The sequence below is a fragment of the Argopecten irradians genome, chromosome 7 (genome assembly GCF_041381155.1).
Source record: "Argopecten irradians isolate NY chromosome 7, Ai_NY, whole genome shotgun sequence".
Taxonomy (NCBI): domain Eukaryota; kingdom Metazoa; phylum Mollusca; class Bivalvia; order Pectinida; family Pectinidae; genus Argopecten; species Argopecten irradians.
In genome coordinates, this window is record NC_091140.1 from 9,922,635 (window position 1) to 9,935,634 (window position 13,000).

Genomic DNA, 13,000 nt, shown 5'->3' on the forward strand with positions numbered 1-13,000 from the left:
AACAGACATTCCTTACAGCTGGTGGGATCAGAGAACACCTTCAAACCTATCAGAGGAAGATCTATAATAAAACAGACATTCCTTACAGCTGGTGGGATCAGAGAACACCTTCAAACCTATCAGAGGAAGATCTATAATAAAACAGGCCTTTCTTACAGCTGGTGGGATCAGAGAACACCTTCAAACCTATCAGAGGAAGCTCTATAATAAAACAGTCATTCCTTACAGCTGGTGGGATCAGAGAACACCTTCAAACCTATCAGAGGAAGATCTATAATAAAACAGACATTCCTTACAGCTGGTGGGATCAGAGAACACCTTCAAACCTATCAGAGGAAGCTCTATAATAAAACAGGCCTTCCTTACAGCTGGTGGGATCAGAGAACACCTTCAAACCTATCAGAGGAAGATCTATAATAAAACAGGCCTTCCTTACAGCTGGTGGGATCAGAGAACACCTTCAAACCTAACAGAGGAAGATCTATAATAAAACAGACGTTCCTTACAGCTGGTGGGATCAGAGAACACCTTCAAACCTATCAGAGGAAGATCTATAATAAAACAGTCATTCCTTACAGCTGGTGGGATCAGAGAACACCTTCAAACCTATCGGGGACAGGTCTATAATAAAACAGGCCTTCCTTACAGCTGGTGGGATCAGAGAACACCTTCAAACCTATCAGAGGAAGCTCTATAATAAAACAGGCCTTCCTTACAGCTGGTGGGATCAGAGAACACCTTCAAACCTATCAGAGGAAGCTCTATAATAAAACAGGCCTTCCTTACAGCTGGTGGGATCAGAGAACACCTTCAAACCTATCAGAGGAAGCTCTATAATAAAACAGACATTCCTTACAGCTGGTGGGATCAGAGAACACCTTCAAACCTATCAGAGGAAGATCTATAATAAAACAGACATTCCTTACAGCTGGTGGGATCAGAGAACACCTTCAAACCTATCGGGAGCAGAACTACAATAAAACAGTCATTCCTTACTATCATTGGTTATTGTAAACTACATATATACAATGTGAATGGTAGATTAATTAAAGTTATCTATCTTTGTGGGTACCATTAGCTTACCAGTTGTCCTCTTCCCTGAAAATGCTCGCAAACATTTGGGCCATTTTCGTTTATATGACTTGATTAGTCTGAAAAAGTAATTGTAAAAGTTTGTAAAAGTAAAAGTAATTATTTTAATTATAAATCCTGATGGAGCTGCAGATTTTGATACTGGCCTATCAGGGCTTTGTCAAAGCTTGTCTGGAAACCATTATACAAAATCACCAGGTTTGTCATTAATTCAAAAGGAACAACCACCGTGTAGGTCAGATCCAGTAGTCCAAAAATATAAACGAAAACAGCTCATATATGTCACAATTAATTCATATCCACAGGAGCAGATAACTCTCCAAATGCATTGTAATTAAGGTTCTGAACTACAGATCAGATATAGTCATACATTGGATCTGTGATATTACAGGTTTAACTCAGTCAGGACTTAACGACAATCACAACATCTTGGAGAAATTTCTGACAATCTTCGAATATAGGTTGATAATTTCTAAAGATAGTCGGAAATTTCTTCTAGATGTTGCGATTGTACAGAAGAAATGAAACAAAGGCAAGTAAGTCTGGATGAAGATAAGAAAAATCTGTCGTTTCTTTGACAATCACAATTATGCATTTCCCCACCAATTGTCATGATGCTCTCATAAAAATTAATGCAACAATTAATACCTACTCACCAATCATGAAGCTGATTAATTACTCTCAGGCAAAATACACAGGATAACTAGAATATTGAAATGTTTACTGATCATATAACATAAATATGACATCATTTTGGGAAAAGATGGATATGGACAAGAATATTCATAAATGATAAAAAGCAAGTAATTAGAAACATTTTGTTACATGGAATACAGACTCGGCTATTTTCTGAGAGTAAACAAGTTGAACTCACCGAACTTCATGAATATTTGAATCTCTTGATACATCTGTATGAATGACATCACTCCTTGGCCCAAGAACACAGATTTTAGTATATGATATACTATTCAATAGCTAGTAAACTTAATCTCAAGAGTTGAAAATAAATGTAAAAGATGCAATTATACTGCCTTAAAGACAGATAAAAATAATTATTATGACTTGTGATAAACATTCATTAGTGCAATTAGCACTAAAAACATTTAATTTCAGGTTATAGACAATGTCCATACATACATCTACCCCCTCCCCCATCACAGTAAAATAATGTGTTATAACCTTAGCTACTTGTAAATAAGAATTCAATTACACATACTGGTACTATTATGTTTTCATAATTATTTACATGTTTTTGACCATGAGATGGGATTAAGGTACATTATATATGTTAGGTAGGATAATCTCACATCCAGAAGTTCAAATGAATGTCATACGGTAGGTAATTAGTAGCACATCATTTATAATCGTTTTGATTGCATAAATTGTTGACAAAGCATATACATGTCTGTAAACTCTATAAGTTATGGGAATTAGTCAATTGATAAATTCTTCCCCAAACATATCATAGATTTCTCATCATCATATAGAATTTCAGATTCCTTATTTGCTTAAGTTTTACAACTAATTATATAATTCCCACAAAGGTATTAACTATTTTGGTCATATATCTATTACACTGCAATTCATTACCTTCTTACCTGTTTGTAGGGGTTTTAAATTCATTTAATTAGTTTCCTGGTTTATCCTTAGATGACATCGCCTATTACTACGCTCTGTCTCTGGTAATGCCCGGTAGCTAGGGACACTTTTACCTGCCCAAGTAAAATGCTTTTTATTCTCCTATGTTAGTTAGTATAGTGATATTTTACGGTAAAACACTTATTAATTTACATCAACAGAAATGGCACCACAGATTCTGAGACAAAAGCATCCTTTGACATGAACTGTTTGATAATGATAAAGACAGCGAATCATTTACGAGGCTAGCTTCCAAAACTGGAAATCTATCTTTGATGTTGCATTTGATTGGGTTAGCAATATGACAAATTGTTGAAAAGAAAGCACATCCGGAATAACTTTATAGAGAATATGCATAAATACTGACGATTACAACAAATCTATAAATAGGAATAAAATAAGGCATCGGCTTGGTATAAATATGTATAAAAACAGCACTACTGGAATGTATAGCTTGTATCAAACTGATTGTAAAACAGCAAATCCTCTACAATTTATACAAGTAGGTCTAAAGCATTATATATGTACATAATATACACGCTGTACAATTTTACACACACCTCACTCCAACATATCTGTAAAACGCAGTGATTGAGCACAAAATATGTAGTAGTTCTTAACATCGTCCTTTCATTAAAACAAATTTCTTTTGACTAATAATAATGACTTTATACTTTCTCACATGAATATAATGTGAATGAATGATAAATCTTAACCTAATTACTAGTTAATAATGATATACACATTTTCTTAAGACAGATTTTATAATTACCTGTAACAAGATAAAATTACTGTACTTGTAACAGGTAAATTTTCTGTTTCTACACAGCACAACTCTGGCCATATAAAGATAGTTTTCACATGTATTTCTGAAATCATATTGGTTGGCTTTGTATGATAAACTGGCCACTATAATCCAAGCTTAAGGTATTCCAGTATTCCAAACCTTGGTTACTATAATCCATGCTTAAGGTATTACAGTATTCCAAACGTTGGTTATCCCACTAGCTTTCATATAAAGATTATATATACATATACAAGTATCATGCAAACCAAAATTACAAAATCTTAATTTTTTCCTTATAATTTCAGATTAGCTGTTTCACAATAATTCATTCGCATGTGTTTTTGAAAATCTCAATAAAAATGTATTACTAAGTAAAACAAACCGTAAGAATTCATTAGCTGAGGAGATCCAGATAGTTTCAAATAAACAAATTGCTTTCTCTTGTACCTAATTAATAAGAATCTCGGTGCTATACATGTACACACTATTAAACTGTCATGAGTAAATTTCATAGAAAAATTAAGTTATAAAAAGAAAGAAAAAAAGATATTTTAAGTATAAAATTCATTATTTTGATTAAAGTTTTCTGTTTCTACGGCTATTAAAAAAAAAATAGATAAGTTCTATAAATAAGTTCTACGGTTAAGGTTTCAAGCATTATAAAAAGAAAACATAATTATAAGGAATGTTAAATAAAAAGTAAAGGTTTATGAAAATATGCAGCCAAGGTTTACATTTTATCATATCACAACATGAAAATGTTATTAAAGCACAGGTTTTTGGATCATGACAGAAATGTTCATTTGCCATGTCCAGGTCTCTTAGTCTTGCCATAAATCTCTCAACAGAAGTTTGAGACAATGGACCACAATATAAGTATTTGAGTTAGGTTTCACTAATTGAGGAAATAATCAATATGATCAATTGGGGGAGAAGGGGGGGATGAAAAATCACATTCTTTAGCTTGAGGAAACCATAGCTTTGCAAATTAATCCTTTCAAGGTATTGGAATATCACAACATTGCATTCATACTAATTTCTTTAAAAGCTAAGAAATATGGTAACATAATGTCAATGATTGTGTTAAAACAAAGATCTCTTCATGGTACAAAATATATCATGATACAGTAATTACCTAGGAATTAAAACTTATAATAATCAATACTTATGATACAGTATTTGAAATACATGCAGTGCCTTTACTGCAAGCTCTATATAATATTGCATGATTACACATTCTATTATATTATATGTATTCTGTATGCAATCCCCTAGCTTCTAGTGATATATGTACATGTACCAGGAATAGTTTACGATGTCCTCACAGTTTTATATGTACATGTACCAGGAATAGTTTACGATGTCCTCACAGTTTTATATGTACATGTACCAGGAATAGTTTACGATGTCCTCACAGTTTTATTGCTATGGTTATTAAGTTAAATATAAGTGAATATATGATAAATTAATGCATGACAAGGGAGTCAGATAAGTACTTTTACCACATGAACGTTATTATAGCACAATCTCTCAGACACTTGTCTGAATTTTTATAAACAAACATTTGACTGAGGCAGCAGTGCAAAATTTTGACTTATTTCATTGTTATCATATAAAACAAGAGGCCCAGAGGGCCTGTATCGCTCACCTGGTTTTTTGTTAGTAATTATCACAAGACTCGGACAATTAGAAAAATAAGCAAAATTGACTCCCAAAGTTTAATTTTGAATCACAACCATACAATGATGCTATTGATACCATACAAATATGCTATCCAATACATAGGTTCAGAGACAAAGTAATTTATATGTAAATAGTAGCCTAATTGACCTTTTGACCTCGCATCTATTGCCGTCTAAGGCCCCGGGGGTCAGCCCTATCATTTGTACAATTTCAAATCCCAACCCTATAAGGATGCTACCATTGCATTATAAGTGCTCTTCCATTCTTAGTTGCAGAGAAGAAGTCGTTTATATGGAAATAGCTAAATTGACCCCTTTTGACCCCACCCTTCAGGCCCCCGGGGGGTCAGCCCCATCATTTGCAAAATTTTGAATACAAACCCTATAAGGATGTAACCATTGCATTATGAGCGTAATCCCATGTTAAGTTGCAGAGAAAAAGTCATTTATATGGAAATTGACCACTTTTGACCCCGCCCCTCAGGCTCCCGGGGGGTCAGCCCTATCATTTGCACAATTTTGAATTCCCACACTATAAGGATACTACCATTGTATTATGGGTGCTATACCGTGCTTAGTTTCAGAGAAGAAGTCGTTTATATGGAAATAGCCAAATTGGCCACTTTCGACCCCGCCCCTCAGGCCCCCTGGGGGTCAGCCCCATCATTTGCACAATTTTGAATCCCCACCCTATAAAGATGCTACCATTGCATTATGGGTGCTATACCATGCTTAGTTTCAGAGAAGAAGTCGTTTATATGGAAATAGCCAAATTGGCCCCTTTTGACCCCGCCCCTCAGGCCCCCTGGGGGTCAGCCCCATCATTTGTACAATTTTGAATCCCCATCCTATAAGGATGCTACCATTGCATTATGGGTGCTATCCCATGCTTGGTTTCAGAGAAGAAGTCGTTTATATGGAAATAGCCAAATTGAACCCTTTTGACCCCGCCCCTCAGGCCCCCCGGGGGTCAGCCACATCATTTGTACAATTTTGAATCCCCAACCTATAAAGATACTACCATTGCATTATGAGTGCTATCTCATGCTTAGTTTCAGAGAAGAAGTCGTTTATATGGAAATAGCCAAATTGACCCCATTTGACCCCGCCCCTCAGGCCCCCGGGGGTCAGCCCCATCATTTGTACAATTTTGAATCCCCACCCTATAAGGATGCTACCATTGCATTATGGGTGCTATCCCATGCTTGGTTTCAGAGAAGAAGTCGTTTATATGGAAATAGCCAAATTGACCCCTTTTGACCCCGCCCCTCAGGCCCCCGGGGGGTCAGCCACATCATTTGTACAATTTTTAATCCCTACCCTATAACGATACTACCATTGCATTATGAGTGCTATCTCATGCTTAGTTTCAGAGAAGAAGTCGTTTATATGGAAATAGCCAAATTGACCCCATTTGACCCCGCCCCTCAGGCCCCCGGGGGGTCAGCCCCATCATTTGTACAATTTTGAATCCCCACCCTATAAGGATGCTACCATTGCATTATGGGTGCTATCCCATGCTTGGTTTCAGAGAAGAAGTCGTTTATATGGAAATAGCCAAATTGACCCCTTTTGACCCCGCCCCTCAGGCCCCCGGGGGGTCAGCCCCATCATTTGTACAATTTTGAATCCCCACCCTATAAGGATGGTACCATTGCATTATGGGTGCTATCTCATGCTTAGTTTCAGAGAAGAAGTCGTTTATATGGAAATAGCCAAATTGACCCCTTTTGGCCCCGCCCCTCAGGCCCCCGGGGGGTCAGCCCCATCATTTGTACAATTTTGAATCCCCACCCTATAAGGATGCTACCATTGCATTATGGGTGCTATCCCATGCTTGGTTTCAGAGAAGAAGTCGTTTATATGGAAATAGCCAAATTGACCCCATTTGACCCCGCCCCTCAGGCCCCCGGGGGGTCAGCCCCATCATTTGTACAATTTTGAATCCCCACCCTATAAGGATGGTACCATTGCATTATGGGTGCTATCCCATGCTTGGTTTCAGAGAAGAAGTCGTTTAAATGGAAATAGCCAAATTGACCCCTTTTGGCCCCGCCCCTCAGGCCCCTGGGGGGTCAGCCCCATCATTTGTACAATTTTCAGTTAGTAGCCCATAAGGATGCTACCAGCCAAATTTTGTTGAAATCTGACCAGCGGTTATGGAGAAGAAGTCGATTGTTGACGGACGGACGGACGGACGGACGACGGACGACGGACGACGGACGACGGACGACGGACGACGGAAGCCGGACGCCACGGTATGGCATAAGCTCACCTTGGTCCTTCGGACCAGGTGAGCTAAAAATGTTATAGCCAAAATTTCTTTCAAAAACTTTCCTTTCTTCTTTGAAGAAATTGAATTTCATAGTTGGCCATCATATACTCTTGCATTTTGGGAATCTCACTTCAGAAAGATCACCCCAAGGTCATCACACAGATGATAATTATTGCTATCCTAGTTCATAGGTCACTTCAGAGGTCACCTCAAGGTCACATTAAGGTCATCACAGAGGTGATATGGTTATCCTATTTCATAGGTCACTTCAGAGCCAAAAGGTCAAAGCCACATTAATGGCATCATTGCGGACCTGCTGTGTAAGGGAATTTGAATCAAAAGTCATGTTAAGGTCAGCTCAGTATAATCCTGCACATTTGTTTGTAACAGAACAACAGTCCTTTTCCTGTACACATCTTGTGGTGCTGACAATATGAATCACAGATACATCAGTTGTATTTAAAGCTTGATTGTTCCGTCATCACATCAATTCGGAGCGATGAACGGATAATTGCCACTTTCTAAAAGTCCACTAAGCATTTTCAGCAAGTCTACAAAACTTGGGCGCAGATCAGTTTCCTGAAACACAACAGAAGAACAACATTTAGATATTTATTAACACATATGTTACACACATAAATAACACATATCACTTATACATATGTTACACACATCAATAAACACTTACACATATGTTACACACATAAATAACACATATCACTTATACATATGTTACACACATCAATAAACACTTACACATATGTTACACACATCAATAATCACTTATACATATGTTACACACATCAATAATCACTTACACATATGTTACACACATAAATCACATATATCACTTATACATATGTTACACACATCAATAATCACTTACACATATGTTACACACACATAAATAACACATATCACTTATACATATGTTACACACATCAATAAACACTTACACATATGTTACACACATAAATAACACATATCACTTATACATATGTTACACACATCAATAAACACTTACACATATGTTACACACATAAATAACACATATCACTTATACATATGTTACACACATCAATAATCACTTACACATATGTTACACACATCAATAATCACTTATACATATGTTACACACATCAATAATCACTTACACATATGTTACACACATAAATAACACATATCACTTATACATATGTTACACACATCAATAATCACTTACACATATGTTACACACATCAATAATCACTTACACATATGTTACACACATCAATAATCACTTACACATATGTTACACACATCAATATAACACATATCACTTATACATATGTTACACACATCAATAATCACTTACACATATGTTACACACATAAATAACACATATCACACTTATACATATGTTACAACATCAATAATCACTTACACATAACATACACATATCACTTATACATATGTTACACACATCAAAATATACACATATACACACATCAATATCACATACATATGTTACACACATCAATAATCACTTATACATATGTTACACACATAATAACAATATCACACATATATGTTACACATCACTACATATGTTACATACTAACATATGTTACACACATCAATAACACTACACATATGTTACACACAAATTATCACTTACAATGTTACACACATCAATAATCACTTACACATATGTTACACACATCAATAATCACTTATACATATGTTACACACATCAATAATCACTTACACATATGTTACACACATCAATAATCACTTATACATATGTTACACACATCAATAATCACTTACACATATGTTACACACATCAATAATCACTTATACATATGTTACACACATCAATAATCACTTACACATATGTTACACACATAAATAACACATATCACTTATACATATGTTACACACATCAATAATCACTTACACATATGTTACACACATCAATAATCACTTATACATATGTTACACACATCAATAATCACTTACACATATGTTACACACATAAATAACACATATCACTTATACATATGTTACACACATCAATAATCACTTACACATATGTTACACACATAAATAACACATATCACTTATACATATGTTACACACATCAATAATCACTTACACATATGTTACACACATCAATAATCACTTATACATATGTTACACACATCAATAATCACTTACACATATGTTACACACACATAAATAACACATATCACTTATACATATGTTACACACATCAATAATCACTTATACATATGTTACACACATCAATAATCACTTACACATATGTTACACACATCAATAATCACTTATACATATGTTACACACATCAATAATCACTTACACATATGTTACACACATCAATAATCACTTATACATATGTTACACACATCAATAATCACTTACACATATGTTACACACATAAATAACACATATCACTTATACATATGTTACACACATCAATAATCACTTACACATATGTTACACACACATAAATAACACATATCACTTATACATATGTTACACACATCAATAATCACTTACACATATGTTACACACATAAATAACACATATCACTTACACATATGTTACACACATCAATAATCACTTACACATATGTTACACACATAAATAACACATATCACTGAACTGGTTGTTATACTGTAAACCAACTTTCTTTCACATCCTCTTATACTTCCGCGTATTTCGTGATCAAAGTAAATTCACGAAAACTTGTCTGTACAAATTAATATCTACACCATATACATATTGTATATTGGAAGGACTTACCAATTATTAAATCCACGAATATTAATCTTCACAAACTTGTTTTTATGGATTTTTTTTGCCGTGAAACAAAGTTGGTTTATCGTATTATGTACCAAATATGATAAAGAGGGTTTTGGTATTAATAATGATAATAATAATAGACTTTATTTAAACTTGATTACATGTTGAGCTTAGCAGCTCATCTTACACATGGTCAAGACAAATTGATTTATAAATGTTAGTGTTTCAACCATATCATGTCATATAAATACCAACACCAAACAATATCACAGCATGCTACTGTAAAAGGTAAGATGATGAGTTCAAAATATCACAGTATCAACAACAAATGATGAACAAGACTACAAGCTGAAAGCTCCAATAGAATAATGAACTAGAAAATTTATTTAACTGTACTATTTATGAAATTACATAACAAATTGCACACTTTGTTATTTAGCATCAGATCATGATGAAATTGTTAAGAAACTGAGATTTCACTAATTTCTTCTAAGTATGGTAAACATTTAATCAAACGTGGATATCTGAACCCTCGGCAAGCCTCGTGTTAGCCAGACAAAATCTTACAATTGGGTTGTGTTATCTATGTCCACTTGTTAAACCCAGGTAAATTTATGTTACCTGGTAGTCTATTTAAGGATAATCCACTAAAGTTTATTGTCAGTGTTACTATGGACAGTTCATTTAAGCAATAAACTGTTACCAGATTGGACATACAGTTGATATGAAGCCCATCCGGAAGGAAGATAAATAGAATGGCGCCCATTGGGCACCATGAATATATATTTTCGTAGGGATGGGATTCATATCAACTGTATGTCCAATCTGGTAACAGTTTATTACTCATATTTGCATTAAGATCATTCAAATTCAAAACTATACATGTATATCCTTTGAATTTTCCGCTTGCCCTAGTGTTGATGTCACCAAGTTCAATAAACGGAACAGCCATAGCATCAGCATCGGAATACAGTTCGACACAAAACGGTTTAAAACAAGCGAATAAATGAAAATTATGCAATGATATTTTTTAATACATGCTATTTTGTCAGCACGATAATACTATTAGATTTCATAGACCGCACAACTTTAAAATAGCTTTTTAAATCATTTGACTGTTATGTATAGGCGTATTTATACACTACAAATTGTCAGTGACGCGGCGGAAACGTTAAATATCCATACACTTGACCAGATTGGAGTTCATAGCCTGATATATTGCCCATCTGGTTTAACATAGATCAAATGGGAAACTGAAAGTAGAATGGAAATATTGTTGTATGATAATATCGCATTGAGACTTAATTACTATGTACATAGTTCTCCTCAACAAATGAAAATATAGGTATCACGTATACATATGTACTTACCATATACACAATACAATTATTATACAAGGAACTGACCAATCCTGATAGATTTCTATATTAAACTGGATACAATGTACATAGTATTTGTGAATAAGTAGATTCAAGAATACGCATAGTGTATGTATTTGAATACATGTAAATTCAAGATAATACATGTATATATTGAAAATACAATTAAGAAAATTTTCATTATAATTTCAAAAAGAGATATATATGTACCGGTAATGCTTCAGTGAACACAAATACATTCTTATCAAACAGGGGAGTGTTATGCCAAGCATACAGTAGTAAAAGAGGATTAACATGTTAAAATACCCTCATTCTCCAACACAAATCTTAATACCCTAACCGTCCAATTCAATCAAGATCTGCTTCAGTTCCTCAAAATCAGGGCGCTTTTCTGGAGTCTGTACACAGTAAATGATCAATATTACATATCATTGTTACGTATATTGAGTTATGGCTAATGATTCCTATTGTCTTGTCTCCCCTGTACAGTAAGGACTGATAAATACTGCACTGTTTATGTGTTAAGAATCTCATCATGTATCAACAAATCTTAGTAAATACCTAGGCTTTTTTTCATAAACACAGCAAATTTGTTTTGTGGACTATTTATAACAAAATTACTGTTTTACATGGCTCAGAGTTAATCCTATAAAAGAGAGGAGATGGTGTGTTGGGTCGACCCTTCTTCTAAATCTGCACCTGCTGAATGACATTCATGTATATATTACATAAGGAATTATACTGACCTTGTGCCAACATTGCATCATGACTTTGTAAATTTTTTCCGGACATTGAGCTGGTTTTTCTAATCGTTTTCCAGCTGTACACACATAATCCACAACATCCACATTTTTCATTTTATCGTACGGCATCACGCCTCCCGTAAACACCTCCCACATAAGAATACCTGTGTACATAAAATCTCATATTAGGCTACCTGTGTACATAAAATCCCATATTAGGCTACCTGTGTACATAAAATCTCATATTAGGCTACCTGTGTACATAAAATCCCATATTAGGCTACCTGTGTACATAAAATCTCATATTAGGCTACCTGTGTACATAAAATCCAATATTAGGCTACCTGTGTACATAAAATCCCATATTAGGATACCTGTGTACATAAAATCCCATATTAGGCTACCTGTGTACATAAAATCTCATATTAGGCTACCTGTGTACATAAAATCTCATATTAGGCTACCTGTGTACATAAAATCTCATATTAGGCTACCTGTGTACATAAAATCTCATATTAGGCTACCTGTATACATAAAATCCCATATTAGGCTACCTGTGTACATAAAATCCCATATTAGGCTACCTGTGTACATAA

At 34.7% G+C, this 13,000-nt stretch overlaps 1 protein-coding gene across 2 annotated transcripts in view; it reads right to left on the reverse strand.

The window, feature by feature from the left end:
- LOC138327504 (tyrosine-protein kinase Btk-like) overlaps positions 1-13,000 on the reverse strand; it is a 35,257-nt gene continuing 22,257 nt past the window's right edge. The window contains exons 17-18 of one of the 2 annotated variants that reach the window (XM_069273652.1): positions 12,408-12,568; positions 1-8,053 (exon numbers count right to left, since the gene is read on the reverse strand). In XM_069273652.1, the coding sequence (XP_069129753.1) occupies positions 7,961-8,053; positions 12,408-12,568 (254 nt within the window). In that variant the 3' untranslated portion in view covers positions 1-7,960. Of the gene's footprint in view, positions 8,054-11,856; positions 12,060-12,407; positions 12,569-13,000 lie in introns of those variants that run through there. The other variant, XM_069273653.1, reaches the window with a different exon arrangement.